General features: G+C 34.1%; 1 protein-coding gene across 2 annotated transcripts in view; it reads left to right on the top strand.

Annotated features, from left to right (window-relative positions):
* The first annotated feature begins 3343 nt into the window (after positions 1-3343).
* LOC149807876 (dystrophin-like) overlaps positions 3344-15578 on the top strand; it is a 68468-nt gene continuing 56233 nt past the window's right edge. Inside the window, exons 1-4 of one of the 2 annotated variants that reach the window (XM_089971504.1) lie at positions 3344-3402; positions 8801-8861; positions 13130-13191; positions 13974-14048. In XM_089971504.1, the coding sequence (XP_089827630.1) occupies positions 3378-3402; positions 8801-8861; positions 13130-13191; positions 13974-14048 (223 nt within the window). In that variant the 5' untranslated portion in view covers positions 3344-3377. Of the gene's footprint in view, positions 3403-8800; positions 8862-13129; positions 13278-13973; positions 14049-15578 lie in introns of both variants that reach the window. The other variant, XM_089971514.1, reaches the window with a different exon arrangement.

The raw sequence follows: 15578 nt of genomic DNA, 5'->3' as shown, positions 1-15578 counted from the left end.
GAAAAGAAACTGTTCAGTCATCTAGAGACGTTACGGAAATGTAATAAGGAGAAACCATGCAGTTGTGAGGTAAATGTTTAGCTGTGATATTTGTGATCATGCATTGATTAGAGGGAAAGTATTTAAGGTCTAGGAGCGTTGGAATTTCCAGTTTACAACGGTAGTTGAAGAGAAGTCCTTGGAAATCAGGGGAAAAGAAGTTACCTCTAGTGGGATTCACGCTAGGGTGGAATTGGCTCGGTAAGGAGACCCTTTTGGCCTATTACAATACCATATTGACCAAATTATTCATTCGTTTGATTTACAATCTTATGTTCCGGCTATACGCTTACCCATAATAAACAACAGCGTTATGTCAATGCTCTATAGAGACGTTTAAAATTCTGAATAAGATTGCTACTTAAAATTTTGATGATCTGCGCGCGATATGTTAAACACAATGAATATTATTTTGGAAAATCGTATATTTTAAATTTGTCAAGAATTAAAAACCACAAGATATGGCAGAAAGTCTTTAGATATGCAGCTGCCATTGAACTGAATGGGCAACCATATAATTTTAGAAAGGAATCAACTCTCAACTCATTCAAATTATGTACCGTTATATTCTCCTCTATTACCTGCCTTTACTTATCCCTTTCTATTTTTTTTAGCAGGGCCTATTTTGCATTTGATCGGGCTTTTATTACCATCCGGTTGTTCTTTTAAATTTAAATGTCGAGACTTTTAATAGTGCGTATTTTTTTAAATAGTGACTAACCTACTTCTTAGCATCCTTCAGGTCCTAACCTGTGCTTTGTTCTAGTTACCTAAGCACTAAATACATTTACTTAATATTTAGTTATCTGCTTTGTGAGTTGCATCTTTGTACTATGCTATGCTTTTACGACATCCTAGGCATGAGCGCGCTATATTTAATCAAATTCTTTATTACGAAACAAGACGTCAGCAAAGCACTGCCATAAATGCCATATTGTTGTTGTTTTTGTTGTAGGGTTTAACGTCATTTTTCATTTGAACAATTGTGAATATTTTCTTGTAACTTCATGCTGGAACGAGTTATTTGACATACAAGTGTAAGACGACACTTGAGGTGTCTATGGGAATCTTATGTTAATAAGGGTCTGTGGATTCTGACTTTCTATGGCAATTTTACATTAGGCTCCAAGTTTTTCTTTTCGTTGCGGCATTATGGCGTCAAGGGGAAATTTATATTAGGTCACCAGTTGTACGGGTTTATAACGACAAGGAGAAGTCCTATGTCAAAAATGTCTGTAGGTTTTATCTTCTATAAATTCCGCGTGAAGTTAAAGAGGGGGGTTTGCTGCTAGAAAATATGATTATTCTAAATTTTACGATGCCTAATAAATACTGCTGGTTATGTTACTGTCAACAGTTTTCACTTGAAACATATTGAGGATCAAGCCAATCACCAATTTGTTAAGACCATTGTTATTTTGCTACATTGCTGAACGAACGTTGCTTGCATGACTTGACCATGGCTTAAGATTCAGCCTGTGTATGGTTTATTTCTTAATGTTTTATATTTTTTTTAACGAAATTGTCAACCCTACCACTGACTGTTACCTTGGTTTACTGGATGTGACCTTGAGATTTACCAAGCATATCAAGGACCAACAGTTGTTCATATTACACTGCTACATTTCATAAACTGTGTCACAAATAACCCCTAAAACATTAAATGTTAAGTGGCTGGCCTATCTGTTCGCTTGATCAATATGTGGGTAGGAATTGTACTGCAATGTCAGTGTTGTTATGAGGCAGATTTAGTGTCTTTTCTCAGTAGTCAGTGTGTTACAAAATGACTATTTTTTGGCGGGTTTGCATGTAAAAATGCAAAGCTACTTTGCTCAGTTTTCAAACAAAAGGACAAACCTAAATTGCATATGGGTCGTGCACGTACACTTTGTATGGAATTTTATCCCACATCCAAAGAGCGAGCTTGTGTGTTAATAAGCGAGTCAAAATAAAAAACGACACATTTACCTCTAACGGGAATTTGACATTGTTGGGTGCTGGTCTCTAACGGGAAATATAATGTTAAAACTAGCCTATACTAACCAAGACGTCTTTTGGACTGACCAACGGGCAATCATCTACTGACCACATAGGGTAATATTTAAAAAGAATGGGCATAAAAATAGATTTTAAATCCCTTCTAAATAAAAAAGAATCCTCTATTATCCAGTAACAAAAGTGCCACCCCCTACAACCTGTATAAATCATATAACTCTTACCAGAGAGAGAGAGAGAGAGAGAGAGAGAGAGAGAGAGAGAGAGAGAGAGAGAGAGAGAGAGAGAGAGTAAATCATATAAAAGAAACTCCGCAAACATATCACATCGTGAGAAAATCTCTTCTTGAAGCGCAACAACCCTTGAGGAATTTTGTTTACATTCAACCCTTTGATTACATTGTCAAACTCTATGTTACTGACAGAAGTTTTACGAAAAAACGGCAGCTATCAATGCAGTTCGATTGGGGTTTTAAGTTAGGGTGACAAATTCTGCAAATTTTGCCAAACTTACGCTGACTTGATCTCGGTTTTTTCGTGTTTTGGCCTAGACTGAAGATGGGGAGTGCAAACTATTATACATATTAACTGTTTTTGCAAGCATAGTTTGAAATTTCGGCTGCAATTTGAAACTTAAGTAAAAATTTGGCGTGTATGAAGTACAGATTACTTCTAAAGTGACAAACTTTTACATTCTAGTTTTGTATTTTTTACGATATTATTTTGTGTGTGGAAATGATTGACTCAATGTTAATTATTTATCGAGACATACTGGATATAGAGAAAATGTCCCACAAATCAAATATTGGGAGTGGAGGAGACTAACATTTTCTGTTGAGTTTTAAAACTGCTTTAAGACTGCAACATTGCTTGTTTAAGTTTGAAAATGGCGAGACAAAAGTAATACAATCTTCTATTTTATTAAATCATTATAACTGCAACAATTTTTAAGTACGGCCGGTGATTATGACGTACACAAACGTACGCAAAGGTGGTACTTTTTCTCCCTGTCTTTCTTGATATAGCTATATACCGGACGTGAACAAGGCTGCTTCACCAACATCAACTTCGAGGTCAATCATACAGATCATACAATGCATGTACGTCAGTAGTTACCAAGCAATGATTGCTCGAAATATTTTGCCATTGTTCATTATCTTATCTCTGTTATTTCTATAGTCTATTCAAATCACAAAATGGATTTTTTTTTTTGTTCCTGCAAATTACTACGCCGACATGATCCGCGGCACAATTTCCAGAAATAACCGAAGTGAGTCCGAATTCTGCTTTGTTAAAATTTTGAAGACCAGTCAAACATTTAAAAAATACACACGATCGCTGACAATGAATCTTGATGCTCATTTATACGGTATGCCTCTTTACAGCTGTTTTAAATTTATTGAAAGCTCGAAAATGTTTATTATGCAATACTATTAGTTTCTGCTGGTTTAGTCACATTCTTGTTGTTGATTTTTGTTCGGTGACGCTGTCGCACTTCAACCTATATAAACGAAGTTTAATGACAATGCATTAGATTGAGCATTGGTGTTAATAGTTGTGGTGAGAAGAAAAAAGATTCGATCGATTATTGTTCTTTTTGAGAGAGAAAAATTGTGCAGTAATTATTAAGTGCTATTGGCAATGCAAATAAGTTTAACATGATGCGTGAGTGTGGTATAGCCAGATTTTAGGTATAGGATACCGGACTACCCAGTTTTGACGCACTTAAGCACTTACTTTCGCCATTTCAGAAAGTTACTTCTTTTCATTTAATATTATCAAATTCTATGTGCAACAATTTTGGAAGTTTGTTTATTGTCGATATCACGTGACTATTTGACTTCTGATGCTATGAGAAACACCCATTTTTGTTTTATTCCATCAGCCACTTTGTTGTCTTTTACTTAACATGTTGACTTGCGATAAAATACAAATGTACCAATATCCATTCTGTACTCCAGTTTCTCTGCAGCACTTCTACATCAAATATATATGTATACGACAATTAGCCTGAGTAACTGACATGTTTGGATTTATCATAGACATGCTGTTTATGTTAAGACTTAACTCGGCATGTTCTTCTGTATTCTTTTGTAAACAGCCCCCAGACTTTGTCACACCTGGTATAGGCGCTTGACAAGTTTAATCTTACTAAAATTAAGTGTAAAAGTCAGAAAATGCTTAATCATGTACAGAGGTCTCACCAGGATTTTAAAACTAGGAGTCTAGGACTCCCATTTTGGTAAAAATAGGAGTCCCACCATCAAAAGTTGCAGTCCCTTCTTTCCTTCAGAATCAACATGGACGTGAGTGCATCTATTTTTAGATGAGAGGTTTTCGTAATGTAATCACTCACTATAATATAGCTTCATTACAACAGTCCATTGACAGGATCGCAAATTTATGGTTTATTTGTTTGTATATGTACTTGTAGTGATTTTAGGCAGATAAATAGTATCTGATTTGCTGTTTTTTCCTGTATTTTCACAAATACGTGTCAAGTCAGAAAACAGTTTAGACCTTAAAGCTCATCTTGCGAATTCCACAACATAGCATTGTCCATATATTTCTGACCTACATAATTTACATTTTAAAGTTAAATCTTTAATAAAATATTACATAGGCTTTGATTTCAATGATTTGTATATTTTTTCTGAATATATTTGCCCGATGATTTAAGAAAACCGACAATCTAATAAACTGGTACATCCCAGACTTAGCGAAGTCCGCCATTATTTCCCGTATGGCCTACTGGTTCACTTAAAGTTTCAAACTAATTTTATGACCAAATAGTGTATAAGAGGCAGTTAACATATATCCAGATCACCGATTCTGATCTTAAAACACAAGTTTGTATGTTTTAGTATGAAAGGAGAGCATGCAGGAAATTGATAGTTGCTACCTTACTCAGAAAAGGGTTAATGGTCAATCAGCTATCAAAACATAATGCTTGTGAATGGGCAAGAGTTTGGTTGTCAACGTAATTGATATAAAAACTAGGCCTAGCTACTGATGCCTTGATGAATACATTTCGCTTCAACACTAGAACTAACCTGGTTAAGGCGAGGGGCATTTAAAACAAATACAGTACGGTCAGTCAGTGTACCTCTTAAATAATCACAGGGCAAAGTCGTTTTTGCTTTCCTAACAGAATGTAAAGTTTACATTTTTAGGTGACTTGTCACCCACTTATGAATGGCATATTGTCTAAGTCTCAACATGTCTTGACTCTGAGGTCACGTGCACTGCTTATTCCGCTACATTGGGAAATGAACACAATAATAAAAGCTAAAGTTGTTTATTTGATGTACTTTTATAAATGACCACATGTACATCTCTGGGTATTTCTGCCTCTGAATTCAATCACTGTAAATATCTACATTTTCCCACACGGCCGCAGTCAAAGCCTTTGAACATGCCGCCCAGCTATTGCATCATGTTCTTTTTTATGTACTCTTATAAGATGGCAACATGTATGTATCAAGGGGTCTTTCAGTCACTGAATTCTGTCATTGTAAATATCAGCACAGCTAATTGATCAACACATTTTCCCACAAAGCAGGTGGCTGAAGCAGGACTGACAAGTCTTTGAATTTTGCCGCACACCTATTACATGCGTACAGAGGACTCCCGCCTCAGTGATTTTCTGCATCCCAGATCAAAAATTGGCATCCAGATATGCGTAATTAAGCATTTCCGAGATCTCTGCATGTATTTATTTTCCATAAACTAATTATTTAATATTTATCCTGATATACAATAACTGCATTTGGTATTTTGTATTCTTCCAGTTCATATGACACATACCACAATACCGTATTTTACCGTATATGTTAGGATACCATATTTTTTTTTGGGAAAAGAATTATATTAATTTTTAAAGTTATTTTTTCGTGCACTGTATGTTCTGGGACACATTGCTTTTACTAGTCGTAAGTTGTGGGACACCTTTTAGATCATTTGAAAATTACACATCAGAAAATACACTCCAACTGAAATTTTATTTTGAAAAATATAAAACTGTACTAGAAGTAAAACTCTTTAATCCACTGCATCATCATCTCATCAACTCAACCCTTCTCATGCACATGTACGATCCAGTCTTTCGGTTCATGAGTATTTTTGTATAGTTTTCTCATGCCTTGAAAAATTATCATTAGAGTCTGCAAACATTATAATGATATGAATGAAAAATTTGTAAAGCTACGTTAAAAATCCAAATCACACACACATACACACATCTCCTGAAGCAGAAACCGCAAATACTGAAGTAAGATTTTTTAAAATCTGTACCAGTCGTTCTTTTAACCCCCATCTTATTCGTCAGTCTGTCTGTAACTGAAATCAAAGTACACTAGAATTTCATCCATTTTAACGGTAATATTGTTGGTGAAATCATCTTCTCTTCTGGCCTTCATGAATTCATCAAATGATTTTAGTTACTCCAAATCTTCTAGACAATGTTGAGTTGTCGATGTCTGTGCACAAAGCACTATATTGTGTCGCTTTAAAAATTGTTCCATTGTTTCAATTTATTTTCAAAATTCCCATGAATACTGGTGAAAAGGAACCAAAGTTAGCTTCCAAACCTTGGCCGACTCTGTGTATTAAAAAAAAATGTATTATGCATAAACTGAACACCTTATTCTTTTATCTATAATGCCTTGTATATTGCCCCGAATTACTAAGCCATGTGTTTTCCAAAGCTGCTGTCCAATTGTATTTGCACTGATAGATCTTAATATTTTGTTTGATATTTATCAAGTGCTTTTAACAGGTGTCACTGTTTGAACTTCTACAGCTTAAAAAGCTATAAATCCAAATTATTTTTTATTGTGAACCTTCAGGATTAATTATAGGGCGGTCCTAAATACTGACAGTGTGTTCGATTGGATCATGGCAGAAATACTCCCTCATTTGACTTCAATTTATGTTTGTATTTTGATGTATTCACTTAGATCTTTACAGTATGTTACCAAAACTTCACTGGGGAGAAGTCTTTTATGTTTTTAAAATAATCACCATGAGCTTGTAACCACATCGTATTTTTGATGTGATATAAACTTTGAATGTAGTCTTATAACATGAAAATTTTGGCTTAGTTCGATAAAGAGCACCTTGCATGTTAACGGGGTGGTATTACATCGGATTGACTGAATTGATTGCAACACTAGGGACCAAATTTATGTTCAATGTTATAGTGTTTTCCCCCGATCCCTGTCACATTCCTGATGGGCTATCATTTCAGGCAGCAGTGCTTTTGAAGCAAATATTATGCTATGCACCGATGCAGATTTCCCACTATCCTTTAGCAATTGTACCGTTAAATAAACATTTTGTCACCTAATTCCAACCCTTACCACTCAGATGACACATTTTCTTTTTGCTTCTTGGGTATGTAATTTAGATAAATCAGAACAATTATCTACGTGCGTAGCTGTTATCTTTTGTTTCATGCTTGACCGAATTGCCAGAAATTATGTTGCTATCTGTTGCCCATGATCTATGAAAAAAATGAGTGAAATGTTGTATAACCCACATATCTAGATCCAGTACTAATACAGTTAATCATGTATACAGAATTTGATCTAATAAACATGGAAAGATGAATTCTACTTTGGAAATGGTTTACAGTTTGAAACTAACCTATTTTCAAGTTAGCCATTTTATGCTATAAATGTGGTTGAGCTAAATAAAAAATTTGTAATATTCTTAAATTTTATTAGTATTTCTTCAGTATTTTAAATACATGATGCAAAAATGTGCAGAAACAGAACATAAATGTTACTATTTCTACTATTATTTTTTAAAATTATAATTCTGGACTTTTTTTTACTCAATTCTTTTTTTAATTATGTCACCCTGTTCTGGCTGGTAAGAGAAGTCATTTCACCCAAATATTGTGATCCAGTTTAGAATTATTCACCTTGGTTACTAGGTATCTTTATACCTTTTGATACACACATAATATTAGTTTTTCTCATGAAGTAAGTATAGTACAGGCTGTTTTTTTATAAATGGGAATGGGTCCAAAAATAGTCCTAGAAAAATCCCCGAGATTTTTCCATAAGGATTTGGACTTTACTGGGAAACTAAAGATATATTGAGTAATGAAAAATGAAAGATACATATTATTTAAAGTGAACGACTGTCATGGATTTTGGCATCAAAACTGGATATAAAGTTTGGAAATAATGCTATAAATATATGTATATGTATTTCCTTTTATATTTAAATTATTTTTTAATGATTATGATGATGATGTGTTGTTTTGGAAACATTTTATGTTGTTACCACACACTTACCCTGATGATGCAAAAACATACTATGGAGATCCCTGTTTTGATCAAACTTGGTAGATAGGCTTATGTTATCATTGTCTGCTACAGGTTCCACAGCAAGTGAGATCTGTTAACATTAGTAAGGTGATCATTAGCCTGAATGGGGGTGAGCTTGGTACTTCTCTAGAAACTGTATTTCTCAAACAGTTTGATAAAACTCAGTAAACAGGTTTATTTCATTAAGATCTAGATGAACTAGAGATAAGCATGTTTACACCTTTACTTTTGGAAGAAATTTTCAGACTTTTAGTCTATGTAAGTAAAATTGACATGATATAAAGGTGGAGTGACCAGCACAGGCTTATTCAAGGTCTATCCTTTACATAAGGATTTAAAAACTGGGAGATAGCTTACATACTGTGGAAGACCTATTACATATTTTGATATTTTGTGTAGATTTATTATTTCATTTTTTATTTTATTCAGAAAGAATTGTTGAAGGCTGGGAGCAATCAGAAACCTGCAATGGTATCCCATATTATATCAAGTAAGTATATGTATTTCTTACATTTTGATATCTTGATAACATTTTGGGTGGATTTATGTGATGTATTTGCTTTGGCTGTTTTATCTCTTTAGACAAGTAGTAATATCAGATTGTAAAATAAAATGAAAAGTCACTTAAGATTATTTAATAGTTTCTGTGTAATTTGAATTCTTTGAAACCTTGTCAGAAATGTCTATCCTCATTTCAGCTTTCCTTTCTTTACAAAGTTTGCAAAATCTGCAATTTGTTTGTACCTTGAATACATTTTAAAGATGTATTCCATCCCCAAAATATGTCAAACAGTTGTCCATTGACAAAATTCCAGGAAGGTTTTCCATTCTTTCCTTTCACCAGGTGTTTCCCTCCCAACAACTTGCCTTTTTTCAGTTGCAAAATACCTTTTTTCATTTCTTGCAAATGTAAACAGTCACTTAATTTCAGAATTGTGTGATTGTAAATTGTATGATATGCATTCCTAAAGCATAGGGTTATTCATTGTGTAACAGGTCACCACAGATGAACACCACACAGTGATGCATAAAGCTTTTTTTTTTCCTTTTGAAATTCACTGCTTAAAGTAGTGTGTACATTTGTTGAACAACTTTTTTTAACATGCAGTTATGATTAAAAGGATTATCTTTTCCTGTGTGAATTGTCTTTGCCGTTGATGGCTGTGTATTGTCATTTTTTTTTTGTTTTAAATAACAATCATATTCTGATCATTATGTATTCAAACAAGATGTACAACATCATTATGTATTCAAACAAGAGGTTACAACATTATTATGTATTCAAACAAGAGGTTACAACATCAGTGCATAGAGTCTGAAAGTGTCAGAGGAAAAAAATGTTGTTTGTAGATAGTTTCTGATTTTGATAGTTGCCAGTTAATAATTGCTTGATATTCATATAATAGTAGTTTATTTCTCCAGATTAAAGCTGAAAATTGAATTATAAATATCTGCTGCCATTTTAGCAGTACTTTTCCATTCTCAGATGGACAGAATTGAAGGGTACACCAGATGTTACTGACTCCTTATACACTAGCTTTCTGTTTGAAAGGTACATGGTACATTTCATAAACTTAGTTCCACTAGTATAAACAGATCATGGCCTGCTAGAAATTAAATCGAAGTTCATCCAAGGAATTTAAAATTGCATGAAAAATAAGAAGAAATATAAGGCCTGATACAGTTAGGAAATGTCTTATCTGTCACTTATATTTATGGTAATAATGATTATTATTTCTAGTGGTAAGATTTTTACTTTTTGCATTCAACCAACCATGCATATATTTTTATTTCAGTGTATTGCAGACACATGTATTTTATTATATGAAAGTTAAAGAAAAATATGAAACTGGATTTTGTTTCCAATTCTACAAATCAACTATTCCCAGTGCATAGTTAATAATAATAATGATGATGATGATAACAGTAAGAAGAAAAACAACAATTTAGAATAAATGAAAGCATGCTGTTTGATTGTAAGATGTGCATTTAAAGTACCATTTTTGGAGAATAATTACCAATCCATTTTTAGATCATGTGGAAATATTAAATATGTCCTGAAAATAGAAAAAGATTTTAAAAACTTCTCAAATTATGTAACCAAATTTATCCATTGCTAAGAATGCAAAAAAAAAACTTTAAACTTTTTCTTTGTTTTGAAAAAAAAAAAGAATTTGACCAGATTTTATTGAAAGCATATTGGCATAAAGTACTTTCTGGTTGATGCACTCAGATTTTTATTACTGTGTAAAAGAGAAATAATAGTGTAATCTGTATCTATTTAAAGAACTAACGCCCAGTTTTTAATCTCCCATTCATATAAAAAATCTTAGAAAAGGTTGTTCTATCCCAGCTTGTATCTCATCTAAATTCAAACAATCTTTTTAGCAATGTACAATCTGCATATTGCCCTTGCCACAGTACTGAAACTGCTCTTCTAAAAGTAGTTAATGACATTCTGTCTGCGTTGGATAGCGGAAAGATTACAGTCCTCACCCTCCTTGATTTGTCTGCAGCATTTACACAATATGCCATGATATATTACTTCACCATCTCCAGCATGTATTTGGCATTCATGATACAGCCTTACTGTGGTTCAAGTCCTACTTGGTCAACAGGACACAAATTGTATCTTCAAATGGAATACACTCCAGCCCAGTTGATCTATGTTGTGGTGTTCCACAGGGGTCTGTTCTTGGACCTGTTCTCTTCATTCTGTACACTCAGTCGCTCTCAAGTGTCATAGATCATCATCCAGTGTCTCACCAATTGTACGCTGATGACACGCAAATATACAAATCTAGCCACCCAACTGAAGTTGATACTACCATCCAAGGTGTAGAGAGGTGCATTTCTGATGTGAAATCATGGATGACATGTAACAAGCTGCAAATGAATGATGATAAAACTGAGGCCATTCTGATGACAATAAAAACACTTTCCCATTCACATCCTTTACCTGAAACAATAAATATCAGCAACACCAACATTAAATTCACACAATCAGTACGCAACCTAGGTGTTACTCTGGACAGTACTCTCACATTGCACCAACATGTCATGAACATATGCAAGGCTGCATATCTTGAGCTGAGACGCGTCAGCTCAGTTCGCAAATATCTTTCAGTTGATGCCACTAAAACACTTGTGTGTTCATTAGTACTTTCAAGACTGGACTATTGTAACTCAATTCTGTCTGGTTCATCTCAATATCTGCTCCAGAAACTTCAAAACACAGCTGCTCGATCATGCTTAGAGTACCATGGTCATATCACACCTCCCCGCTGCTCTGTACCCTATACTGGCTATCCATTCGATCCAGGATCAAACACAAAATTTGTTCTCTGTGCTACATTTCACTGTTGGACTCTAGTCCAACATACCTATCCAACCTCACCCACGTGTACACACCAGCAAGATACTTACACTCCTCTTCTGACAATCATATACTCATTAATCCCACTATGAAAACATAGTCATACGGACAGCGTTCTTTTGCATACCAGGGCTCAGCAAAGTGGAATGAATTGCACACTGAACTTAGACACAAGGAAACAGTGATCCCATTCAAGAGTGCTCAAAAAACTCACTTATTTCGACTGCAAGAACAAACTTAAAGACCTAATAATGTTTCCTACCTGAAATATTCTCAGCATGTTTTTTATTTTTTAATGTTTTTCTAATTTCATGGTGTTTGTTTTTGTAATAATATTATTATATGTTTTTTATCTTATAGGTGTTGTCTAATGTTGTAAAGTGCTTAGAGCTTCTAAAGATTAGGCGCTATACAAAGTCCTCATTATTATTATCTGTTTCTTATCCATATAGAGTACTCCATGTAAGTTGCCACAGCATATTTACAATAAGTAGATACAATTGAAATCATATCGTCAAAATATCAACAATATCCCTGCAGAGTAGGGCTTATATCTTTGATTTTTGCTTATAATAAAATTTGAATTTTATCCTGTTCCAGTATATATTTTCCTTATATCCTAGAGACTTCTAGAATGCTACATGGTATATCTGAGTTACTATAACATTACCAGGTATATCTGAGTTACTAGAATTTTAACAGGTATATCTGAGTTACTAGAATGCTACCAGATATATATGAGTTACTAGAATGCTACTGGGTATATCTGAGTTACTAGAATTCTATCAAGTATATCTGAGTTACTAGAATGCTACCAGGTATATCCGAGTTACTAGAATGCTGCTGGGTATATCTGAGTTACTAGAACATTACCAGGTATATCTGAGTTAGACTGCTGCTGGATATATCTGAGTTACTAAAACATTAGCAGGTATATCAGAGTTAGAATGCAGCTGGATATATCTGAGTTACTTGAACATTACCAGGTATATCTGAGTTAGACTGCTGCTGGATATATCTGAGTTACTAGAACATTACCAGGTATATCTGAGTTAGACTGCTGCTGGATATATCAGAATTGCTAGAAGGCTACAGGGTGTGTGAGTTACTAGAATGCTACCAGGTATAGCTGAGTTACCAGAGTGCTTGATCCTGGTTGACATATATTCAACCAAGGGATTTTTGTGTCTTGTTTAATTTAATAAAAATAGTATGTAATGATTGTATAGCATCATGTTCATATTAAAGGGACTTTTTGGGATTACTGAATTTTATCACAATACCTGATGAACCTAATACCATCAGTATCAAATGCTCTCAATATATATTTCTACTCCATTGGTTTCTAAGCAACTAATTTGTTTCCACCTTGTTCATTTCAGCCATAAGTTTGAAAGAACATCTTGGGACCATCCCTTCCTGACCAAAATTATGGAGGAGCTTGGTAGGATGAATTCCCCTATTTAAAAACATGATGCATGCATATTTTTGGAACTTGTATATCTCATCACCAATCACGCTGGAAAAGTGGTATACACTTTATGCTTAACTAGTATATTTAATTACTGGATATAAACTAATTTAGCATATTTCTCACATTGGAACTTTGTCTATGCTTTTAGTTTCTCATTCAAAGACCATCCTTGACTCCCAAAATACAGAGAAGTCAAAAACAAGGCAGGAAAGGGAGAAGTGCGAGACCATTTTGTTGACTTGATGAATTTTGATCATGAATCTTGAGTGGTGTAATGTATTGTAATTTATTGTAATAATAGTTGTTATAGTCCATTTAACACTACCTCTGCTTAGGTTTAATGTACGGTAGTTTTTTATAATAATAATTTACCTTTTATAGTCACTTTAACAGCTGCCACTGCTTTGGTGTAAAATGTTTCTACAACTGTATTGAATGAGACTGAAAACCAATTCATTTTGTTCACATTCATTTGATTATTAAAATTAATAATTGTTAAAGGATGTTATTTTATCCTAGTTTTCTTCCACATCATTAAATGGATGAATGGTTTTGAATGTGGTTTAGATGTTGAATGTGGTTTAGATGTGAAGTAAGTGTGGTTCTTTGTCATTGCCAGCAACCAAACTGATGATTTTATTTAATATGAAATACTGCTTCATATAAATATTTTTAAATACAAAAATGTTGCTAATTTTTGTTCTGATCAAGCTAGAGAGAGTTTTATATATTATAAATTTACTCTGTTTCAGATGATTTCATTGGCATAAGATATGCTGCATACAGGACTGCAAAAAAGCTCAGGTTGCTTCAGAGGAGACTTTTTAGTACGTAACTGTTATATTGATTAATTATGCCATAAGATTTTATTGTTTTGTTATGAACAGTTGATTCCACAAATTCCCAACAATTGAACAAACATTAATACTGTGCTTATAAGGATCATTTGAACACAGTACTACTATAGATTGGAAATTCAGCATTGGAGCACTATATTATTGCATCACTACATCACTATATTATTACATCACTACATCACTATATTATTACATCACAATCACTTTGCTTCTTCGTACTATATTGCTAGTTATTAAAATTGCATATGAGCACGAGATTGCTATTTCACAGGCACTGCATTTAACCACTAGATTGCTTGATCAGGAACATTGCATTTAACCACTAGATTGCTTGATCACGAACACTGCATTTAACCACTAGATTGCTTGGTCAGGAACACTGCATTTGACCACTAGATTGCTTGATCAGGAACACTGCATTTGACCACTAAATTGCTATGTCACCTACAACTGCAGTGCAGTTTCATTGCTATATCGCTCAAGCACTCTTGATTGGAGCACTGGACTGCTAGTTCACAAACACAGCATTTAAGCACTCTGCAGCTAGATCACAAGTACTCTCCCTTTTTGAGTACTATATTGCTAAATAACAAGCACTTTTCCTTTGAGAACTAGATTGCCAAATCACACTCAGCATTTGAGTACTAGATTGTTAGGTCACAAACGCAGCATTTAAGGACTGCGCAGCTAGATTGCAAACCTGTGTATTTGAGTACCTGATTGCTAGGTCACAAGAAAGCTGATTGATAACTTTTAGTCCATGTCAAATAACTTGTGCTGTATTATACTGGGTTCTCTGTTTTGATTTTCTAAGGTGGAGAATAAAGCATCCCCATGTACAAATGCAGGTACATAGCAAGAAAAAATAACTGGAAAATAAACTTTGGTAATGTCTCAGTTGCGTATTTATACATTATTTTCAAAGCTCATATAGCTTATTTCTTTTGTTAAAATGATCATAATCACAGCTTCATTTTTCAACTTAGAAGTGAAATTGATATAGGCAACACTATGTTAGGGGGAATGACTCTTTTGTTCTTTTTTTCCCCAGTGCTGTGGTGGTGCATTCATTTTGTTAAGTATAGATTTCTAGTTACTTATGGTTCATGTTATTTGTTATCATATGTAATGACTAATTTGGAACATCCTCTGCCTTTTCCATGAAGTCAAGAAAGAAACCTCAAATGTAATTCATTACTGTAAAATCTGGATTCGAAACTACTTTTGTGAACATCGCATAGTATGGCAAACAGCAGCAGAAGGAGACAAAGTTATAATCTGACCTTTGGTGGGCTTTTCTGTTGCAACATATCTGGTGTACTCCACTGGAGGTGAATCACCAAACCCATCAAATATATGTGTATTTTTGCAACAACATCCAGGGGTATTTTGTGACAAACAATGCAGAGCAATGTTCTGATTGGTAATAACCCTGTTCAGATGTCAGTGTAATAGAGGAAGGTATTGATAGGACTTCTTATCTGCCCAAGCCAAGAATGA

Source organism: Sinohyriopsis cumingii, chromosome 1, assembly GCF_028554795.1.
Source record: "Sinohyriopsis cumingii isolate HCF-2022 chromosome 1, ASM2855479v2, whole genome shotgun sequence".
NCBI classification, from domain to species: Eukaryota; Metazoa; Mollusca; class Bivalvia; order Unionida; family Unionidae; genus Sinohyriopsis; species Sinohyriopsis cumingii.
The sequence above is the reverse complement of the archived record's forward strand: the minus strand, read 5'-3'. Positions and strand labels throughout refer to the sequence as shown.